The 24,271-nt window shown below is 31.1% G+C and overlaps 2 protein-coding genes and 2 long non-coding RNA genes across 6 annotated transcripts in view; 3 read left to right on the top strand and 1 right to left on the bottom strand.

Annotated features, from left to right (window-relative positions):
- LOC127706783 (endoplasmic reticulum-Golgi intermediate compartment protein 2-like) overlaps positions 1-579 on the top strand; it is a 62,127-nt gene extending 61,548 nt beyond the window's left edge. For all 3 annotated transcript variants that reach the window (XM_052211472.1, XM_052211470.1, XM_052211471.1), the window contains exon 11: positions 368-579. In XM_052211472.1, the coding sequence (XP_052067432.1) occupies positions 368-546 (179 nt within the window). In that variant the 3' untranslated portion in view covers positions 547-579. The remainder of the gene's footprint in view (positions 1-367) is intronic.
- Positions 580-4,208: 3,629 nt separating this feature from the next.
- LOC127706784 (probable methyltransferase-like protein 15 homolog) lies at positions 4,209-12,794 on the bottom strand. The gene is made up of 6 exons (XM_052211473.1): positions 12,677-12,794; positions 9,951-10,147; positions 8,031-8,167; positions 7,423-7,617; positions 6,406-6,597; positions 4,209-4,687 (listed from the first exon to the last, which is right to left on the bottom strand). The coding sequence occupies exons 2-6, from the start codon at positions 10,128-10,130 to the stop codon at positions 4,258-4,260; spliced, it is 1,134 nt and encodes a 377-aa protein (XP_052067433.1). The 5' UTR covers positions 10,131-10,147; positions 12,677-12,794; the 3' UTR covers positions 4,209-4,257.
- Positions 12,795-13,192: 398 nt separating this feature from the next.
- LOC127706797 (uncharacterized) lies at positions 13,193-14,812 on the top strand. The gene is made up of 2 exons (XR_007984572.1): positions 13,193-13,359; positions 14,327-14,812. It is a non-coding gene; the product is annotated as an uncharacterized LOC127706797 (long non-coding RNA).
- Positions 14,813-20,120: 5,308 nt separating this feature from the next.
- Positions 20,121-23,077, top strand: LOC127706798 (uncharacterized). The gene is made up of 3 exons (XR_007984573.1): positions 20,121-20,242; positions 20,517-20,638; positions 22,544-23,077. It is a non-coding gene; the product is annotated as an uncharacterized LOC127706798 (long non-coding RNA).
- Positions 23,078-24,271: the final 1,194 nt, after the last annotated feature.

Raw genomic sequence — 24,271 nt, 5'->3', positions numbered from 1 at the left:
AACTATTAACCATAAAATCAAGCTTTTTTATTGTTTTTAACTTCAAAGAGGTAAAGAGATTACCAAAGATATAAGGATTTTAAAAGATAATTTGCAGTTGCCAAAAATAGTTAAGCATGTGTTTTATATACCAAATAAGGGGTTTAACGCTGATTTTATAGTTCACAGAATTTAAAAGTGTGAAATAAGTACATTCTCAGTTTAAGGTTTTAACTTCTGGTTACAAACAATGTGAAATAAGGATGTTGTTTTTGCCAAAATGTAAAAACCTTTGAAAGGAAAAATAAGAATAAAACCAAGGTTTAAAATTTTCATAGTTCTACATGAATTCACATAATTAAAAGTATATTAAAATGTTTATTTACAGGTATGATGCGAAACTGGAGTGGATTCTTAGCTGATATTATATGCTGCAGATTTCATTTAGGAAAATATAAAGAAAGTGACAGTTCTTCACCATCCTCACAAATTTTCACACAATCATTGACAGATGAAAGCAGTTTTAACAATTCACCAAAAGTTAATTTATTACAATCTGGCACCTGATTTGAAATCCTAAATAAAATAAGTTTTTACATACTTTGTATTTGTCATGGCCATTTATAGTAAAGCAATTAATGGTTGTTCTGCTCATCTGCCATTTTTTTTCTCCCATTCAACAAAGTTTAACTTTCAAAAGCTTGATTTCAAGAATTATTCCTTCTGTCCATCCTTCCACATGTCATACAATAACTATAGAATACTTTGATAATATTTCATGGAAGCTTGGTAACACTGAGGTTGTGAGGTCAAACCCCAACCTTAATTGACTAGGATTGCCAGTTGTCCTGCCAAAGGTTCAAAGTTCTCTCTGGATTCACCGTTTGATTTTATTTTTTTCTCTGTTTTTTGTACCATATTTATGTGACTATGTGTCAGATTTAAGGCAACTTGTAACATATCACCAACCAATTTGAGTATGTTTGAATCAATTAGCTTGAAGTTTTAAGGTGTAGTAAGGATTGGTAAATATTCTTTTTGTCATTCCAGATATATGGGACATTAACCAACAGATTTAAGTCAATTTCTCATATGTTGCAAACACTAGCTAGTGTATTTAGCATGATTTACTTGAAATTTGACACTCTTTTTTTTATTTGTACTAGTTAGCTATAATTTGCTTTTGAAAATTTTCCAAATTGTCACTCCAGATAAACTTGTACAGTCAAATTAAGGCAAATGTTCACATGTTGGAACTGGCTGGAGTATACTTAGCTCAGTTTACATTTACAATGGTGTTTGAATGTATGACCCCTTTTGATATTGTAAATTTTCTGATTTTCTATTCCAGAATTATGGGATTTTAGCTTTCAAATTTAAGGCAATTTTATGAGCCCATTAAAGACAGGAGAGCATTGTTTACAGAGGCACTTTAAAAATAGAGTACTGTAAATTCAGAAATTATTGCGAGGTTTATATTAATGCGTATAATGCCATTCCTTGAGTATCGCAATAATAAGAACTTGCATTCTGATATCTTATACATATATGTGCATGTAACTTTTTCTAAAATCGCAATAATTTAGCTCGCATTTTTATTCATTCTTTAAAAATCGCAATAATAAATGCATGCAATAATTTCTGAATTTACGGTTACCACACATAAAATAAATTTTGGAAACATGCATACATTTTAAACTTGAACAACATAATATCTCACACCCACCAATAGTGGCAAATTTAAGTTGGCCTCCCTGGGTCCAAATTATTTTTTTTTTGGAACAGACATTACAATTACTGGTAAGGATATCGTAATGCTAGTTTTTCTGCAGGTCCATTTACTAACCTCTGTTTTAACATGTTTAATGCCTTTTACACAATGCAATTTAATTCTTGTAATAATTTCAAAATGCATACGACAAGACTTATCCTGGCACAGCAATTTATTAGAAATAACAGTTTTTAAACTGCTTCTTTTCTCAAAGGAAGTTAAAAAAAGAATTGACTTGTGAACTTGAAAGTGCATTTCACAAAGACTGATAAAAATTCTTTGCAATTTGTACTTGTTAAACTTTAAGTCTTTTTAATACCCCTGCTCCAAAGGAGGAGTTACACCAATTTACATATCTGTCTAATGCAATATTCATCACATTTTTCATGGGAACTACATATCAGACCTTCCTGAAGTTAGGCATCAAGCTTCAAGTATGACTGTTTATAATAAGGGCTGTTCCAAAAAAATTTTGGAGGGGGGATAGGATTAACTCAAATTAATTAAATATGGGTGGTTGCATTTTCCTGAGTATTTTGTAAGAATTATAAGTAAAATGATTAAAGTTCAGATGCTGAAATGTGTGGCCTGTTTTACTGACCATTGATTTTATGTTGATAGTCTTAAAGATATAGGTTTTACTACAAGTATCACATAAGCTTAACATTTTTAAAGATCCATGACAATGTGGTCAAGGACAGATAAATCCTGTCAGACAGACATGGTCACCTTACAATTATACTATACACAAAATATAGTTGACCATATTGCTTATGGTAATTGAAAAACAGACCAAAACATAAAACTTAACATTGACCAATGAACCATAAAAATGAGGTCTAGGGTAGATTATACCTGCAAGACAGACATGTACACCTTACAATGATTCCATACACCAAATATAGTTGACCTACTGCTTATAGTATCTGAGAAACAGACCTAATCAGTAACTTTAACCTTGATCACTGATCCAAATAATGAGGTCAAGGTCAGGTGAACTCTGTCTGATGGACATGTAGACGTTGCAAGGAACCCATATAACAAATATAGTTATCCTACTACTCATAATAAATGAGAAATTCACATGACAATAAAAAAATAAACTGCTTCGCTGAGCGCAGCTGGATACGCCCGCAGAGGTCCAACCCTGAACAGTTGGGGCAAAAATGGACACAATATTCAAGCTTGATACAGGTCTGAATTTGGATTGTAATTAAATATTTGACATATTATAGGTTTCTGAATAAATGTAGTCAAAAATTAAAGATTTCTTGCTGTTGTGCAATACACTGTGCTGTTGCACAATACTTAGTAAATCTGTTGTCAGACTATAAACAAATAAAGTTCAACTAATTCTCAATGTCATATTAGAAATTTATGAAAATGTAAAGGGAGCTTACATCAATAGATATAAACAATTCACCAAAGTTTCATGAGAATTGCTGACAGCATTTTTGAGTTATTGTCCGAAAACTGGAAAATCCCCCCTTTTTTAATGAATAAAACCCCATAACTCAGAAATGTAAGATGTAAAATTTAAAAAATTCTAAAGGGAGCTTACATCATGGATATAAACAATTAACCAAAGTTTCATAAGAACTGTTGAAAGCATTTTTGAGTTTTTGTCTGAAAACTGGAAAATCCCCCTTTTTTTATGAATAAAACCCTGTAACTGGGAAACATAAAATCTAAAATTTATAAAAATCAAAAGGGAGCTCATGTCAATAGATATAAACAATTCACCACAATTTCTTGCAAGTTGGTGAAAGCATTCTTGAGTTATTGTCCAAAAACTGAAAAATCCCCCTTTTTTTAATGAATAAAACCCCATAACTCGGAAACGTAAAATCTAAAATTTATAAAAAACGAAAGGGAGCTCACGTCAATAGATATAAACAATTCACCAAAGTTTTAGGCAAATTGTTTAAAGGGTTTTTGAGTTAATGTCCGACATGTTGACGACGGACGGACAGACGGACAGACGGACAGAGGTATACCATAATACGTCCCGTAAACGGGCGTATAAAAATCTATAATTTTTTTTCAAGCAGTTGCTGAACCATGAAAATGAAGTCAAGGACAATGGACATATGAAGGACAAACTTTGTAACATAATGTATCTGCATACAAGGTATGAATCATCCAGGTCTTCTACCTTCTGAAATATAAAGCTTAATACAAATTGTTTACATAGCCGCAGATGCCTGATACTAAACCCTATGTCCAAGTGTTGATCTTTAGGTGTCTTTTGGTGTTTTGGTTTTTTGATTTGTGTCTCATTGATGGATACCAATCATCTGTTTTTGTCATGTTGTTGACAAAAGTGGAAGTATGTGAGATATAGGGTGCTAACCCTGCAACAGTGGTTACGAAATACTAAATGTACAAATGGTAGCTTGTACTGTACAATGTATATAATATGTTTTGCATGATCATGCATACATTTTTTAAAACAGAATTATTTATGTGAACTTTATTTCATTTTAGACATAAACTTAAACGAGATATTATAATTTTTTGGCAGCTCTAAGTTTAGCAGATCTAGCTCTGGGATTCTCCCTGCACTCTTCTTCATTAGGATGCAAAATTTTCCTAGAAATCGGAGACCATTTCCTATCATTTAACATTATGTTCAAGCTGTCTACATCATACGCTTCATTGAATTTTCTAAATTTGTCCCTTGATCTTGATTTATCCCTTAAAGACATGTTAAGTTTCTCGTCAATGTCAATACCATGAAAATGACGTTTAACAATCCGATCTTCCAAACTATGAAATGTTAGAGCAAGACATTTCCCTTCTGGTTTAAGGAAATGATGTGCTGCTATTAGTCCATTATGCAATTCATTAAGTTCATTATTTACAAAGATCCGTAAAGCTTGAAAAGACCTTGTAGCTACATGGGCTCTTCTATTTAATTTGTCCTTGTGGTATTTCCTATAAAAAGAAATAGTCAGAAATAAAATTTACATAGCCTCCAAATGATACATGTATATATATATATATATATATATATAATTAAATCTTTATAAATTTGGTGCATCTGAAGTGCTTTTCTTGACCAACTATGAGGGGCCTGATGGGTTATTTTCGTTCTTCGTGATCGGCGCATTTTCGCTATCGTGATCTGTTTTTCTACAGATGTATTTTTTATTTTATATTTTCGTGATCCGTGATAATGGAAATTTATTTTCTGTGAATCGTGATTGACGAAAAAATCAACTCGTGAATCGTGATGAGACCCCCCCCATCAGGCCCCTCAACTATATAATCAGGAATGCTCAAACCCAAAAAATTGAAATCAAAGGGTGTATAAAGACTTGCATACTTCAGGAGCTAAATGACTGAAAGGGACCTAAACAGAACAGCCAAATCCATCTAAGGACACTAGTGCCTAAGAGAGTTGGAATCTTAGTTTCTTAATAATTTCTAAATTGAACAAGGGAGAATTTACAAAAAATATGTTATTAATCATGTCAGAACAGAATGCATGGACTACAGAGTTGATGACACTCTCATGGAGCAGCAGTTCACCAGAAGCAGTATGGACCCACTGTTAGAAAACGAAAATAAAACTTCACAGCATCTTAGAGTACTTTTCTTAATTTACCTTCACCTGGAATGTTCCAACCAAACAAATTTGAAAGCCAAAGATGTATTAATACTTAAATAATTTTAAATACTTGAATTATGCGACCAAAAGGGACCTAATTATAATAGCAAAATCCAACGATCATGTTGTATTATCTCTACATGTCATTGTGTTATTTTAACTTAATCTCATTTTATGTTAGAGCAGTGATACAGTTGCTTTGCGATGCATGTACATGTGCACACTAGCTTTTTGTGAAAATTTCCAAAATTAAAGTCAATGATTTTTAAATCATATCACCTCCAGACAATCAGGAATCTTCAAGAGAAGTAACAACATATACATGATACAAGGCAATTATTTTGTATAATGTACTTTTTTTTCATCAAAACATTATTGCCATTTCATGTCATACCTTAAATATTTTGAATTGATTAAATATTGGATCAATCAAAGAAATATTTCACTCTGGACATATTAAAGCAAACAACAATTCATCACTGAAATAGAACAACCAGTGAAAAACTAAGATAATAAAAGTCACCACATGAAAGCAGATGATGGAAGTATTATTATTAGCGAATAAAAGTTTTACAAATGCAACAAAGATGATGTGAAAACATTATGATAATTTTTTCTCAGTAGAGACAGTTCTACATAATGTGATACCTGAAGCCTTTGAATAACTTTTTAAAGTGTTATTTTCCAATCAATCAAGGATGAACTCCTGAACAGCATTGCACTTGACTTAAATTTTGTCATCAATAACAATATTTTAAAATTTGCAAAACATTGGTTAAATGGTTCTCAAGTTATTGCACAGAAACGGCATAAAGTGCCATTTTGCAATATATCATAAACTATAAATCCTGAATCGTATATGAAAATTTGTAATGCATCAAGATAAGCTGCTTTCTAGTTCCTGCTTAATTGACTCAGACTAAAAAATTCAAAACAACTTGCAGAAAATTTCAAATGAGCTGTAAAATTACAACTATTACAGACGATAACTTTCTGAACTTATCTTCAAAACTATGATTACAAACATCAGTTATAAACTCACTCTACAAAAACTGATTCAATAATGTCCACAAGTTGTTTGGTTTTTCTGATTTTACCATACATGTATCTCCACTCAACCAGTGCCCTAGCTATTTGTTTGGCTTTTTTCTCGTCCCCATATTTTCTCAATATCTCAGTTAGGTCCCTCTCTTCTAAGTTATTCACAACATCCATGGCTGACACATTGTTTTCTCTTAAAAAATAATTACAGAATTACATACTGCTACCTTGAAAATAGGTAGATAAATGTTTGTACTTTCTTTCATGACAAGCTTAAAAAAATAAAGGTTGGTCAATCGTGGTTTTTATCAGAGGAAAAGGCAACGAAACATTTTAATTTCTTTAGATGTCTATTTTTATATTATATGGTGTTGTTCCATTGTTGTCTCTTCAACTTATACCACACATCTTTTTTTGTTGAACCGGCTGAAAAAAAAAGATATCTTTGTAACCATAGTAACTGGAGTTGGAGGTAGTCAAATTTTGATATTCAACAAATGTCAAGGGATACAATGCTTGACATATAAATGGAAAAAATTTAATTCCTCTTGGTTGAAAATAAAATTTAAGGTTTAATAAGGGTATTTTTGTTATTGTGGGTTCATTTATTTTCGTGGGTACCAATTTTCGTGGATTGAGGAAAAATTGCATTTTCGAGGATATTTGATTTCATGGTTTTGCTAAAATCTGTATAATTTAATTAACCATATAGAAAATTTGTAATTTCGTTGAACATTTAAATTCGTGGTTCACCTGTACCCATGAAAATTGGTATCCAACGCATAATAATGAATTCACAGTATTCTTTTTTAAATTGTTGAACAAAAAAAAACAGATGCCCAAAAAATATTTGCATTTATACCAATAAAATTGTGTAGAAAAGTAAAAAACATAAGATAAGCCTTGCATAAATACCTAGAATGTTTAGTTGAATGTGTATGCGGCAATTTGATTATGTTGAAGCTCAACACATTTTCCTATACATGAATCTGGATCTACAGAATCAAAAGCATCATACCTGCCCTGATCCATTCTCATATCTAAGTTTCCATCTTTAGACAGACTAAAGCCTCTCTCTGGTGTGTCAAACTGCATAGAGGAAGCACCTACATCAAATAAGAATCCATCTACAGTTGCTGCTTCTATATTCAGCTCTGTCATAATCTTTGGCAGGCTGGAAAACTTTCCAATGCAAGGCATAATTTGTCCTGGGCTGTGAAAAATATAAAAATATATATTCATCAAATTCATATATCAATGCATAATGTGGTGTCACAACTTTAATTCTTGTAATACATGTAATAGAATGAGTGAGTTGAAATTTCTATATATATCAACAATATGTGAAGTGTTGAATTAGGGTATATATACATCTTTCCTTCAAATGTGTCAAATGAAACCTGATGCAGTGATTCCATGCTAAGCTTTCTTGGACAAGCTATATTTGAATGCTGGAAATTCAGAAATTTGTGCATGCATTTACTATTGTTGAACAATGCACAAAATTTTTGACATCAAATATATTAAATTGTGATGCAAAACTTTGCCAGACTTGTGTGACTTTAAGTTATGACAGACAATTATTTTACAATGTAAATATATGTCTATTGTGTTAATTTTCATTACTTGTGAATTTTGGACAAAGCTAAAGCTGGCTCATATGCTTTTGGATCCTTGTCAAGACAGACAACTCTTGCTTCGGGTGCTCTTTGTAAAATTGCCTTTGAATGACCTCCAGCTCCGAATGTCATATCAACATATATCTGAAAGTACAATATTAGCATTTTCCTGGGTAATAAGTATAACATTAACATTTTCTTGGGTAATAAGTATAATGCTAACATTTTCCTGGGTAATAAGTATAACATTACCATTTTTATGGGTAATAAGTAAAACGTTAACATTTTCCTGGGTAATAAGTAAAACAGTAACATTTTCCTGGGTAATAAGTATAACATTAACATTTTCCTGGGTAATAAGTAAAACAGTAACATTTTCCTGGGTAATAAGTAAAACAGTAACATTTTCCTGGGTAATAAGTAAAACAGTAACATTTTCCTGGGTAATAAGTAAAACAGTAATATTTTCCTGGGTAATAAGTATAACGTTAACATTTTCCTGGGTAATAAGTAAAACAGTAACATTTTCCTGGGTAATAAGTAAAACAGTAACATTTTCCTGGGTAATAAGTATAACGTTAACATTTTCCTGGGTAATAAGTATAACGTTAACATTTTCCTGGGTAATAAGTATAACATTACCATTTTCCTGGGTAATAAGTATAACATTACCATTTTCCTGGGTAATAAGTAAAACATTAACATTTTCCTGGGTGATAAGTAAAACATTAACATTTTCCTGGGTAATAAGTATAACATTACCATTTTCCTGGGTAATAAGTAAAACGTTAACATTTTCCTGGGTAATAAGTAAAACGTTAACATTTTCCTGGGTAATAAGTAAAACGTTAACATTTTCCTGGGTAATAAGTATAACATTAACATTTTCCTGGGTAATAATTATAACAGTGGTACATAAACATTTAACTCAAATAATCTTTTCTTCCGTATTTATGTTCTCTTTTCATATATATATAAAACTGAATTTTCAACAATGTTTATTGTCATAAGTAAATATATATTCAAATGTATTGCTAATATTACTGTATGTATGTTTGATGTGTTGTATTTGTTGTAATTCTTGAAAATAATAAAAATAAAAAAAAATAATAATTATGACTTTAACATTTTCATGGGTAATAAGTATAACGTTAACATTTTTTCCTGTGTAATAAGTACACCAACTGTGGATACACAGATGCAAGTATGTAGATTTTTATACTAAAAAAATCAATACATATTACAATAGTTTGGACTGTGCTCAACAATGTTTTTTACCAGTTTTATAGTTAAATCATTTCCAACTTAAATGAATCACCTCTATTTGACCCCATCATAACTTCTCCCATCCTAATATTTATAAATGTCAACCATACATATAACATAGTATAATGTGTACACAGAATAAAATGAAAACATGCAATTTAAAAGTTTCCTATATACATGATGTATGCACATTTGTTTGGAATTTTTCAATCTTATCAAATAAAAATTATTTCATTTCAATGCAAACAAAAGTAGATCAGGTCAAATTATAAATGATATGTCTTTTTTCCAATCAAATAAGACCATTTGCATGATTTGATTGTTTTAAACTGGACTCATCTATCTCTAAAATTTTAGATTGGCACTGTTCATTGCTGTTTACTGGTTAGGTAAAAGACACATGAGTATTAAGAAAAAATATTAATCTTTTCACAAGTATCAACAATCATACTAACTGCCTCTTGAAAGTTTAAATTAACATGATTAAAATGAAATAATTGACAAAAATAATGAAGGCTAATCAATTTTCATCATGTCTTAATGGACAGTAAACAATTCAAAAACAGTAACATAATGAACACGAAACCTTAGAATTTAATTGAAAAACATACTAAGTTACACGTTACATTCCATACCATCTCTCAAAACACAAAATACTTACGTTTGAATCTTTGGGGTCAAGAACGTCAACAACTGTATCCACCATGACCGGGATATGACCACCATACATCTCTGTAATCAGCCTAGATGTAGATGATATACATCTGTGTTGTGCCATCTTCATGGTCAGTCTCATTCTATGTAGGACTGACCAAGTCAACATTTTGGTTCTTTGTAACATTTATTCAAAACTCTTCTCTGAAAGTAAAAATATGTAGACATTATGAGTTACGGTAATCTGTTTCCCTACATTGTTTTACCAAGCTGACCTCAAGTATTGATATTAAGGAATCCTTTCTTACCAAGTATATAAATATAGCACCATGGGATTTGAAAAAGCATTTTCCCTAAGATTATAGCACTACATTTATATATAATTCACCCTGTTATAAAATCTATTCAGACACTACATGCATAAGGTCATGGAAAGAATTATTCACTTGATAGGAATTAAAACATGAAACATGTCAAACACGGTACTTATACATCCCGCCATTGTGTTATTGTGCTACGGTCAATTTTGAATTATTATCTTTTATTTTTGATTATGTACTTTGTCTATATGCTATTTTGTGTTTCTTTGTTGATACAGTTATTTGTTTTTATAGTGATTAAGACTATATTACAATGTTGACTGCTGTACCCCAATTTTTGACGTTTTTACCTATTATGTCTTTTTGTTTTGCTCACACATTGCTGTCAATATAATGGAATTCAATGTGACTGTTATACAAGTGAGAGACTTAGCTAGCTATAAAACCAGGTTAAATTAATCCACCATTTTCTACATAAGGAAATGCCTGTACCAAGTCAGGAATATGACAGTTGTTTTCCATTCATTAGATGTGTTTGAGCTTTTGATTTTGCCATTTTATAAAGGACTTTCCGTTTTGAATTTCCCTTGCAGTTCGGTATTTTTGTTATTTTACTTTTTAAATGTTACTAGTCAGTCTGAGCTCAGACACAAATAAGTCAAAACATGTTTAGACTTACACAAGTGAAATATGTTTATTGCGAGAGTTACCTTATATTTCATTAGCCACAATTAGAAAATGGTGAAAAGATTGGAAAAGTTGAATGCATTATTTCAATTATATTTCAGTCTTCTGTTGAGATAGATATGTCATGTATGTTAATGGAACAAAAAAGTTTGATGTAGCAATTTGTATTTATGGGTACAAATCATCTTTCAGGGGCAATAACTGTAAGGAGCAGACTAATGATTTTCCCTTAATTGACTTATTTATAGATCTTGTCATGTTTGTCCAGTTGAATAATCTTTATGTTTATTTCTATCGACTATCATGACTAAAGTTCCAACAAAAAAAAATCAACAAGGTGCACATGCTGAAATGTCTTGCCTGCTTTACTGATCAAAATTGATTATATATAGATGTTGTACTGCAAGTATCAAATAAATCTAACATTATCAAAATCAATGATCAATGTTAATGAGGACAAGGTCAGATAAACTCTACCAGATGGACATGTAGCCATTCCGAGCATATACATATATATATATAGTATTAAGTATACAGTAATTTTTTAGATATATTGCATTAAAAATAAATGATTAAATAACTATACTCCATACCAGATGATGTTTGAAAATAAATAAAATAGAATATTAACCCTCTCTAATACATAAAAATAAATAAACTACAGCACTACTACATGTATATTTAGTTAGTTCCCGGATTGCAAATTTTCTCTTATTTCAAAACAAGTACTTATAAATCTTGACACTGACATATTAACATTTTCAGACTCACATGACATTAACCAAATAAATTGTTCATACTTTGAAATAAAAGGGAAATTTTTATGAAAAATAATATTCCTCTAATAATAAGTTAAGAATTTTACAATGTACATGACAAAAAACTGCATAGTTTTTTAAGCGTTCACTGATCCATGAAAACGAGGTCAAAGACAATGACTTATGACTGATGGAAACTTGGTAACATAAAGCATCTACATGTATATATACAAAGTATGAAGGATACAGGTCTTCTATCTTCTACTTCTGAAATATAAAGCTTTAAACAAATAGTTTATGTTGAAATTGCCGGACTAGCATACCTATCATGGCGTTGTCTGACAATTTCAACCATGCTGACCTATTTGTAGATCTTTTTGTTCTGAACATTTCTGCCCCTGTCAGACTTCATCTATCAATTATAATGGTTTTATAAGTAATAGACAATACTTTTGTTTTACACCCATCTGCCCATGTTCTATTTTTAGCCTTGAAGGCCATGTTGGTTGATAGGGCAGGATCATCAGACACATATTTCAAACGTATTACCCTAATGATAACTATATAAGCATGATATTTAGTTTCAGAGGAGAAGAGTTTTGTAAAAGTTTATCATGTTTATGGATGAAGATGGACAACAAGCAATGAGAAAACCACATACAGCCCTTAGAGCCAAGTGAGCTTAAAATGAAATGTATTATGTAGGTAAAAATTTAATCTGTGATTTTTTCCCTATTTTTTAAATTTTTTCTCAATAAATAATTATAAACCTAATATCAACCACATTTGCATTGTGAATTATAAAAGCTTAAGCTGCTTAAATATTTACCTAACAAACTGTATGTATCACTTGATTTCATTGAATGTTATTTGTTTTATTCAGTGAATAATTCTGAAATTATAATTTTATTGTCATGTCAAATGTCAAAGCCCTTCGCCTTTTGATAAAATTAACATGTGTAGCTTACACTCTTTAGTTGTTTGCCAGTCTCATCAGTGTATATTAGTTCAATTATTATGAATGATACCGAAAAAAATCATGATATTATCCAACCTTTCAACACCACAACAAAAACTCCGTATCAAGTGGAGATAATTCTTGTATTATCTCCCCTACCTTACGTATACAACCTCCACTTTCAGTATAATTCCCGTCATTTTATGGGTGAAATAGGATACTAACCCACAAGATAACATATTTTTGATGGTCTATATACCAATTCAAAACTTTATTTGATGCAAACAGCGATGAGTTAAACCAGGATGTAGAATAGAAAATGTTTCCACACTCAGTGAGACCAAGAAATATCATGTAAATCTTTTTACTCAGTGCCAGTTGCATATTGAAAAGACTGGATAAGATGAAATTCATATGAAAAATTGCTTATTAATGTTGAGTAATGAAATTCGATTAGTAAATATAATAATACATTTTAAAAAAGCAGTGTCAAAAATAATTTGAGGTCTGATTTTGATGAAATCAGAGACATATATACACAGAGATTGGCAACTGTAACAGTGGTCAGCGAAATCCAATTAAAAACACGCATCCCACGAGACTTTAACGAGATCGCCATTTTGCATCTGATCATGACAAGTTCACCACCGCTTCGATTTTTATTTTACATCAAGCTTTTCAAAACAGCATTATGTAAGTATATATTTCAATTTCGTAAATTATTTACCTTGTTTTATTCAGTTTGTAGTAATTGTTAGTTAAAATATTGTGACGATTAACGTTTTATTGTGGTCAATAATAAGGGGAAAGCTTGGCCGACATGGACGTTATGAAAATTTTTTACACGGACGTATTTTTTATTAAAACCTTTTCATTCGAAAAGGAATAAAACCATTTATGAGATGAATCACTTTTCCCAAGACATACTGGTTTTGTGTAAATATGTTGAATTTTTCATTAAGTCACCCACTTTGATGCAATTTACAATTAAAATTCAGTATTCTCGCTGTCGGCCACGTTCAAATTTTAAATATTAAGACAGGCCCCTGTCCATGTCTACAGTCAATAAACTATTCCATCTTTAGAGAATAATAATTCCCAGCACATGAATTACTTTCTTATGACATACTGGATTTGTGTATAACAGTTGTTTTTAACATATTTTCACCAGCTTTGATGCAATTTACAATTAAAAATGACCATTCAAGCTGTCGGCCATTTTCATTCTCTTCAATATAAAGACGGGCCCCTGTCCATGTCTACAGTCAATAAACTTTTCCATCTTTAGAGAATAATTATTCCCAGCACATGAATTACTTTCTTATGACATACTGGATTTGTGTATAACAGTTGTTTTTTCCATATTTTCACCAGCTTTGATGCAATTTACAATTAAAAATGACCATTCAAGCTGTCGGCCATTTTCATTCTCTTCAATATAAAGACAGGCACCTGTCCATGGCTACAGTTTATAAAATTGTCCATCTTTAAAGAACAAATGTACCCATCACCATTGATCACAGGAATTACTTTCCCAAGACATACCGGTTTTGTGTATATAAATTGTTTTTTTCATTATTTCCACCACTTTGGTGACATTTACAAGTTTATATATGTGTATATTTACATTCAGTATCTGACAGCATTTTTTTTTTAACAGGATCCTGCATGTTATAAAAGAACAAAGATGTTGATCAAATTTACCTAACAGTGCAGCATACAAGAGATGTAATATCATACATGTGCTGAATGTAGGACTCCCTAGCCTTTCTGATTGAAAAAAAGATTCCCTGGCAGACAGGAACAACTATTAGTGATGACTTTTTTCAAATGTTACTGCACAGTCATGTAGTGGACCGATTACATGTACTACTATCAATGTGATACTAAAAAATGGTTTTGTAAGAGAGAAAATGACATGTGCTTATCCTGACTGTGAAAACACCACATTATTGTAGTTCAAATATCATAGTTCATATGCCAAACTTGATGTACATGTGTATGCAATTTTTGTGCAAGTGATGGTGACATCATTGAACTAAGAATAAATACAAGACTCCGCATTCAATCTATTGAATTTGAAACAGAAGTGGCAGTTGTGCAGAGACTATACGGATAAAAATGCAAATAAATATCTTGTGTTCAACTTCATTTGTCTTCTTTACGTTTACAAAGTATACATGTACATAATTTTTACATACATGTATAACAATATGATGATGTAGTATGATTGCCAATGAGACAATGATTTACATGTATGACTATCATTGGAAGGCCACTCTATAATATCTTTGTATATCATGAGAATGGAAATGCTACCTTTGTAGCATAAAGGTAGCATAATGTAAAAAAAGGGAAAATGTTCATTTATTCAACAACACTCCTGTGAATATATAACTTGACAGTACTAAACATTTGCTAAAGGCAAAATATTTCGTTTCACAAATTCCTTCCTCTCCTCGGAAAATAACATATTTAATTGGTTACATGAAATGACAAAATGTGTAGAATAAGAAGCAAGAAATGTTCACTCTACTTGTACACTACTAGTCGCTCATATTAGTCATCATCTATGTTTGTTTCAGTCCTTTAGCAATGGTGCTTGTTTATATTTATCTGTTGTGTTGTGTTGTTTCAGTTTTACATGTCCTCATTCTGTGATCACTGTTTCACCTCGCCTATTTTGAAAAATGTTAATGCAAATATTTTCTGCAATAAATTGAAAAGGCACAGCTGCTATGACTATTCAGAAATGTTAGGTATATGTCAATGAGACAACAACCCAACGACAAAAATATTCTTTGCACATCTATGAATGTTTAAGAATTCTTGTGGAGGTCAAAAGCACATAACGTGTACTTATATATTGGTGACCTGGTACATGTATGTACCTATTGATGCATTCCGTCCTAAACATAAATTGTGTGAAGAGACCAAGCAGTTTATATGCTTATAAAAAAACTGATATTAAAATGAATTCCTGTATATCAAATTCCGGGAATGAGACACTATTTTATTTAAACCAGATGAGATATTAGTGGTAAAGGTTTAAACAGAAGCAGGAGATGTCAAGGGGCAATACAAAAAGTACAAGGTCATGTAACACAGATAAAAAAATGACAAATGAAAAGAAAATAACAGCCCACATACCACTGCACCAAAACATAAACCCACAAAAGATCAGATAAAACTTGTCTTCAATTTTAAATCTTTCTAATTTCAAACTCGAGTTTCACTACCCGATAGGAAAGAGTAAAGATAAGGATGTTGCAGTACTTCTGTGGTCTATGAAACAGAACATTAAAATTCTACAGTTCAGCAGAGCATTTTACTGTACTTATGATACACATTGTTTTTAATCAGGGTCTGTGATATTAAGTCTATAAAAAACTACAAATAATGACAGATTCATATTCAATATTTCATGACAGCAAAAATAGTGATTTCGACAACACTGTACATAATGTACGTTCATTTAGGAAATTCATGCAAAGGTTCCACAAATACTGTAATTGTAGGTCAATCAAAAATTAATCATTTAAATCCTTTTTCCACGAGACAAAATTCTACTGGCTACATATTTTTTTTATATAAAAAAGTTGCTTTCTGATTTCTTTTTTTGACATGTTAAATGACTATTTTTGTTCCTGATTGAATACTATAGTAGAATGTAGGACAGTAAGTCACAGGACAAAAAGTCACGGACGAAAAGTCACAATTCAGTTTAGAGATTATTTTTCTCTGAACAAGAAAACACTAATTTTAAAAATATTTTTTTGATTTTTTATTGAACTATAATATATGAAGCAACTTTGTAATTAAAATTTATTCAATAAATATCAATGATGATCAAATAATTGTTATGATAACAAAATGTCAAAGTGGTTTGGCACTTAAATGGCTTCATGGTGCCAAGAAATATATTATTTGCATGATTAAAATTTAATAATTTTTCATTTATCAAGGCTTATGAACAATTTCCTGAATTTAAAAAATGAATAAATGTAAAAAAAAGATATTATTTGAAGATCTTTCTCTTATATATTCAAACAATTGTCAATAAATTATTTGTGACTTTTTGTCCTATCCAATTTGTGACTTTATGTCCTGTGACTTTTTGTACTGTGACTTTCTGTCCGTTTACCCTATTCATAGTATAGCCCAGTGTTTCTGTTAAAATAAAGTTCTGGTCATGGTTAAAATAATGTCAGAATTTGTTAAGTTTAAAAACTATTACCAAGTAATAATCCACTTAGAACTTCACCTCCGGCAAAATTCAGGTGATCGGAGGGCAATAAATTGCGTAATCGCACACCTGTGAATCCACAGTCACAACTCTTAGGAAATAATGACCGAAAAATCGGACACACATAATTTCACTGTAATTTAGAAGCAAACTTTAGCAAAGAAATGTTTCTTGTAATATGATCATTACCAGATTTTACTTTTTAAATTAAAGAAATGCCGAAAAAAAGAAAAAAATATTTTCTCAATCAAATACATTAAAAAAAATACAACTATTTCAAGTAGTTTTTTAGAAAAAGAATTTATTTGATCTGAAATAAGTTTTCCTATTACTTTTCTTGATTAGCTATCGAGGTTATTCATCCCTGACTTGTCTACATGTTGTAGAATAATTATCAACGAGAATCTCATTCCGGGCCGCGTTTTTTAACGGGATTTCACGGAGTTGCCAATCTCTGTGTATATATGTCTCTGATGAAATGTTGTAAATGTTAAACATGCGCATATATGTGTAAAGTTTTTTATGGTTATTATGAAATATTTTTATGACATGTCATTACTGAGAAATCATAACTCGTATACAAATATTGATATTGAATGTCATTTTTTTCCTATATAAGGGAGCTAGTACCATGCATTTACCTTCAAGGGGGGTTAAATATGGTTTTTTGTCGGAGTCAGAAATTTTTTTCGCGCTAAGCATGAACATTTTTTTTTAGTTTTTCGACGCTATCAATCAAATTATTTTTTTCAAAATTTAACACTACAAGGTTTGTTTATGATCTGCTTGACCACAATATTTTTTTTCATCAAATTGGGGATCAGAATATTTTTTTGGGAAAAAACTTTAACCCCCCCCCCTCCCTTGAAGTTTAATGGTCATTCCCTAACCATATGATTTTTGATTTTTTCCTGTCTATAAAACTAATTATTATTTTCCCAAAAATATGAATCATGCATAAATTTTGTGACATTTCATAAATGATCATAAATATAATGATTGAATATTGCAAGAAACTGCACACAGTTCTCAAGGACGTATGTTAGTTATATGTCCTTGCAGTTCTGTATTAAATGAAAAAAAGTCATATAATTCCGACAAGAAATATCTTCAGTATAATATTTAATTAAATATGTGTTTTTGTATAAAATATATACATGGTTTTCCCGTTTGAATGGTTTTACATTAGTAATTTTTTGGGGCCCTTTATAGCTTACTGTTCGGTGTGAGCCAAGGCTCCGTGTTGAAGACCGTACTGTGACCTATAATGGTTTACTTTTATAAATTTTGACTTGGATGGAGAGTTGTCTCATTAGCACTCATACCACATCTTCTTATATCTATGTAGCTTTATTTTCAAATGCAAAAACACTTTTGACCTCTGACTGTATATTTTTTTATAGTTATGCATACACAATATCTCTTGATAACTTCTATTTAAAATGGTAATCAAAATAAATGATATATACTGCATATTCATCCCTTCTCATTAAAGAAAAAATATTTTAAAAGAAATGTTTTAAATAAAAAAATATATATATTTCAGTATTAATGTCATGATCAATATTCTACTTAGAAATCCAAATATTGATATAAAAATTATTCTAATGAATATCTCCGATCTAATGGAAATAATATATTTCAATATGAGTCAAAGGCACAATTTTTTATTGTCCACCATAATGCTACATGTATTATTTATAAGATTATCCCTTGTAAATATTTTTCATATAGAGGTCGGATAGACTTGGGCCCAATTGACTAGGGCCAGATTGAATGGGGCTGGAATGACTTGGGCTGGATTGACATAGGGCTGAAATGACATGAAACCATAACCATTCACTGCATTGATTGGTAGTTAGTTAAATACCATGGAAGTATGATATTGTACTTCCATGAGACGATGATGAGTATACATTTTTACCATACACATGTATAAAATTTGAGGTTCCAATATCACAATTCATAAACCACAAAAAAAAAGACAAAAATGCAAACCTACTTGATTTTAACAGTATTATATCATTTATTATAAAAATATTCAATATCATATTTTTGACATTGCATACTGTGGATTCATTATTATTCGTTGGATACCAATTTTCGTGGGTTTCGTGGGTACAAGTGAACCAGGAATTCAAATGTTCAACGAATTACAAATTTTCTATAGGCTTTGTATGCAGAGATTGGCAAAACCACGAAATCAAATATCCACGAAAATGCAAGTTTTCCTCAATCCACGAAAATTGATACCCACGAAAATAAATGAATCCACAGTATATATATATTGAACTTTCAGGTTCCCAATTACTAATTAGACTGCACAGTTTAATGTTATCTATTATGGGGATCATGAGCCATCTACACTTATCATCAATTAAATAGAACCTTCAGATGAAGCAGATCTTCAACTTATTGTTTAGAGCAGCAGACAGTGAGTTACATTATGAGATACATTGTTATATAAGTCACAATAAAGAGAGAAATATTTTAATACAAACATGTATTGCAGGATTATCTTTTTTCTCCAATACCGCTTCCTTAAAATTTCTACACCTTGTTTCTTGTTTTTTTTTTATAATTATGTTAGTTGTCACCATATTGTCTATTCAGGACTATATAAACAATCATAGTTATGAAGATTTATCTTAGTAAAAAGTTATGCTGGTGTGATGTTTATATGATATGAATATATAGCATTTCTTTGAAACTTGCTTAAAATGTCAAAAAAAAAGTCCTTATCTTTGTCTCTTAATAAACAATTAATTTTCTTGATACACACTTTTGGTGCATATCATTTCCATCATGCAGTTGTGTTTGTAGCTTTCACATGATAAACAGTCTGGTGATACCTCAGAGACTTGATTTCTGTTTTCTCCAATTTCTGCAGAAACTGTCAGAAAATTAGCTAGAATTTAAGACTTTGACCTCAATTTTGAGACTGTCTTTCAAACAGTGTCAAAATACTAGTTTCAAATAAAAAAGGATGATTAGCAGCATACATTTCTCACCATATCAGGTATGAAATTGGAGGTTTAAATATCATGTCACAATTTAAAAACCACAAAGAAAAAAGACATGAAATACAAACCTACTTGATTTTAAATGCATATATATATCATTTATTGTCAAAATATTCATATATCATGTTTATTGACATTTTTTTTTATACAATTGCATATTTTGAAACTTTTACTCTTTCAGTTTCCTAATAAGTAACCAGACTGCACTGTTTAATGTTATCTAAGATGGGAATGGAGCCATCTACACTTATCATCAGTTATTGTTTAGAGTAGCCAACAGTGAGGTACATTTTGAGATACATTTTATGTAAGTCACAATAAATATATTTCTCCATTTTCCCCTCCTTAAAAAATTTACCGCAAACTCTGAAAATTTCTCAAAAGTTGAAGGAATTTTGCAACAGGCTTTAAAGCAGGCCTTTAGCTTTTTGTTTAAAAATTATGTTGACAAGAAAAAAAATGACCACAGATCAATACTGAGATAAAGTTGTTTGTTGTTTGTCTGTCCATTAAAATTTTTGTCCGTCAGTCCATCCTTCTGTCTTTTGGTCTCATTGAATTTCAATCACATTTTTCTTCAGGAACTACATATCAGAGCTTCCAGAAATTTGTTATCTGAAGCTTCATGTAAACATGTAATACCTTCTGATGCCTGTTCAGATTCATTCCTTATCCAATGGTTGAATATACCTCCTGTTTAAAGGTAACAAAAAACAGTTCTATATATTTATGTACTGTAAATTCAGAAATTATTGAGTGCATTTATTATTGCAATTTTGTCATTTTAGACTAAAATGCGATTTTAATTTTTGGGATATCGAGGAAAATCCTGCTTAATTCATATAAACAATTTCAAAATGCGAGTTTAGATTATTGCGATTATAACCCTGTCGCATTTTTCGCAATAATAAAAACATTGCAATAATTTCTGAATGTACAGTAATTTAAAAAAAAAATCATTGATGATACAGTGTATGTTCATAATCATTGGTACAAATATTCTTCATACATAATCAAACCAAATGTCATCATAAAAAAGAGGGGTCAATGTACTCGTTTTCAAGTTTTAAAATGATTAAAATCAATTGAAAAATGCATCTTTTCCCCGATATGTCACAGTTTGACGCCGGGATTAATAACATTTTACGTTAGCAACGTCATTACCTCCCCTGTAACTGTATTGTATGCCCCTAAGATAAAATGGTAGACCCCCATCTAAATCTAATTAAAACAGCTAGGAACAAGAAAAAAAGCTGAAATATGGCCTCACGATCAGGTTTTTGTCGAGCCTCCGACTTCTGTCGCAGAAGGTTCGACAAAGGGATAGTGATCCAGCAGCGGTAGCTGCTGCGTTAGCTAACTACTTAAAAGCTTTATATTTTAGAAGGTATAAAACCTGGATGCTTCATACTTTGTATATAGATGCCTTATGTTATGAAGTTTCCGTCTGTCATATGTGCCTTTGTCTTGACCTCATTTTCATGGTTCAAAGAATACTTGTAAAAAAAGTTCAGATTTTTTGTACTGTTAATTTCTCTCTTATTATGAGTAATAGGATAACTATATTTAGTATGTGCGTACCTTGCAAGGTCCTCATGCCCGTCAGACAGTTTTCATCTGACCTCAATCTCATTTCATGGATCAGTGAGCAAGGTTAAGTTTTCGTGGTCAAGTCCATATATCAGATACTATAAGCAATAGCATTTCTATATTTGGTGTATGGAATGATTGTAAGGTGTACATGTCAAACTGGCAGGTGTCATCTGACCTTGACCTCATTTTCTTGGTTCAGTGGTTAAAGTTATGTTTTTGTGTTTTGGTCTTTTTTTCTAATACTATATGCAATAGGTCAACTATATATGGTGTATGGAAATATTTTACGATGTACATGTCAGTCTGACAGGTTTTATTTGACCTTGACCTCATTTTCACGGTTCATTGCTCAGTGTTATGTTTTTGTGTTTTGGTCTGTTTTTCTTAAACTATAACCAATAGGTCATGTATATTTGTTGTATGGAATGATTGTAAGGTGTATATATCTGTCTGGCAGGTATCGCCTAACTTTGACCTCATTTTCATGGTTCATTGGTCAATGTTAAGTTTTCATGGTTAAGTTTGTTTCTTAGATACTAAAAGCAATAGGTCAACTATATTTAATGCATAGATTGATTGTAAGCTGTACATGTCTTTCTGGCATAGTTCATCTGACATTGACCTCATTTTCATGGTTCATTGGTCAATGTTTAGTTTTCCTGTTAAAGTCTGTTTCTTAGAAACTATAAGCAATAGGTCAACTTTATTTGATGTATTGAATGATTGTAAGGTGTACATGTATTTCCAGTTTGGTTTATCTGACCTTGACCTCATTTTCTTGGATCATGTTAAGTTTATGTGATACTTGTAGTAAAGCTTTATATTTGGGACTATCAACATAAAATCAATGGTCAGTAAAGAAGGCGAGACATTTCAGCGTGTGCACTCTTGTGTGTAAGAAATTGCAAGTTTTATACTTCATGAAAATATTACACTTTACAGTATTCATTTGGAAACCTGATACTCTGAGGCTTTCAATCTGAAAAGTCTACTGATTGTATTAAAATCTTTTCAGAAAAGACCACAGTAATCATGGTAACAGATTGATGAAGCTGTGACAGCAGCAGCCATGGGAATCATCAGTATAATATTTATTAAAGATGTATTAGAAGTCTTGAAGCTATTCCTTGTGAATGTAGTAGAAAGATCAGGGGTATCAAAAGATGAACTCTACAGACGAGTCAATAACTCTAATCTTAGATACTTGTCACTCAAAACAAAGACAGATCTTGATGGTGCAATCATTAAGGGGGATGCTGCTGACATTATAGAAATTAATACTTTGATTATACATTTAAATATTGCATCAGATTTTGAAAAAGGTTCAGAATTTGAGGGAAAATTATATGATGATGTGAGAGCTGTAAGAAGAATAAGAAATAATTTAAAGCATACTGTTAGACCATTATCAAATGAGGAATGCGATTCATACTTAGAGGAGCTTAAGGATCTGGCAGGCAAGTTTGAAAGCCATTTAAATGCTGCACCAGACGAATATCTTCACCTTGTCCATGAAATTAGTAACAAGAGAAGGCAACATCTTATTTGGAATGGTAAATAAAATTACTTATTATATTATGTATATTATTTTAAAACGTCTTTCAAGAAGGGCTGTTGCTTTATTGATAAATATTTGTGGGTGGTGCCAGGGAGCACCTGTTTGCACTATCAAATTCATAACCACAAATGATATTAAATTTTCAACATTTTATAGATGCTTTATTAAGATTTCTTCAGGAGAGGACACCAGTACACCAAATGTTTCCTGATCTGCATGCACTGGTTTTTATCAGGTTTTCTGCATACTGATACCATAGAATATCAACTGTGAGTTACAATTGGGAGCTATTTGTCTAATGAGCACAGAGAACAAGTTCACCAAGGCTTCATATTGTGTCAAGCAGTTTATATTTTACAGTTTCAATGTGGTGTACTGTTGCACTTTTCTGAAGAATCTGGTCCATCTAACGAAAAGATATGTTTGAAACAGAGGATATTGTATATATTTTCATAACTCTATTTACCTTGGTTAAAAATAGTCTGAAAATGAAACCCAGCAGTGTTAGAATTAGATTTTTATGCTGACAAATTTTTGTCCCTCAACAGGATTTGAACTCACACCTTTGATACACTACAGCACCAATCCCTTAGCCTCATGTCCATCACTCTAGACCACTCGACCACATCCGATACATTAAAATATAACTTCAATAAACGTAGTGTTACCTTGTCACGTAAGGCGAATCTAGAGATAGACATAAGACATGTGTGTGTAGATGTTATATTATTTTTTTATACACAATGTATTAGTATTTGTCAGCAATCTAACTCAACAATTTTTTATATATATAAAATATATTATTAAGTCTAAATTGAAAACAACATTCAAACCTATGATTTTGTTGTATAAAAACCACATTTTTTATACGTATGCATGCAAAACAAATTTCTTGGTAGAGGGGTCTAAATACAGCACAAACAACATTTTCCAAAAGACCAAAAAAGTGAAAAGGTATATTTAAACAAAACCCATTTGACTAACAGGTTGAACAACGGATGTTCTTAAACCCTGCTGACCGCCATTGGCCATTGCCAAATAAACGGATCACAAGATATAACATAACGGATCTTTATTATTAATTTAATACCAAACAGAAAACAATAAACTTGCTGAAAAGATGGTATACCGCAAACATGAGGTGCATAAATTTGTACACCATATCCGGATTTCAACAATTAATGT

Source organism: Mytilus californianus, unplaced genomic scaffold (assembly GCF_021869535.1).
Source record: "Mytilus californianus isolate M0D057914Y unplaced genomic scaffold, xbMytCali1.0.p SCAF_6, whole genome shotgun sequence".
Taxonomy (NCBI): Eukaryota; Metazoa; Mollusca; class Bivalvia; order Mytilida; family Mytilidae; genus Mytilus; species Mytilus californianus.
This window is presented reverse-complemented; position numbering and strand designations above follow the sequence as displayed.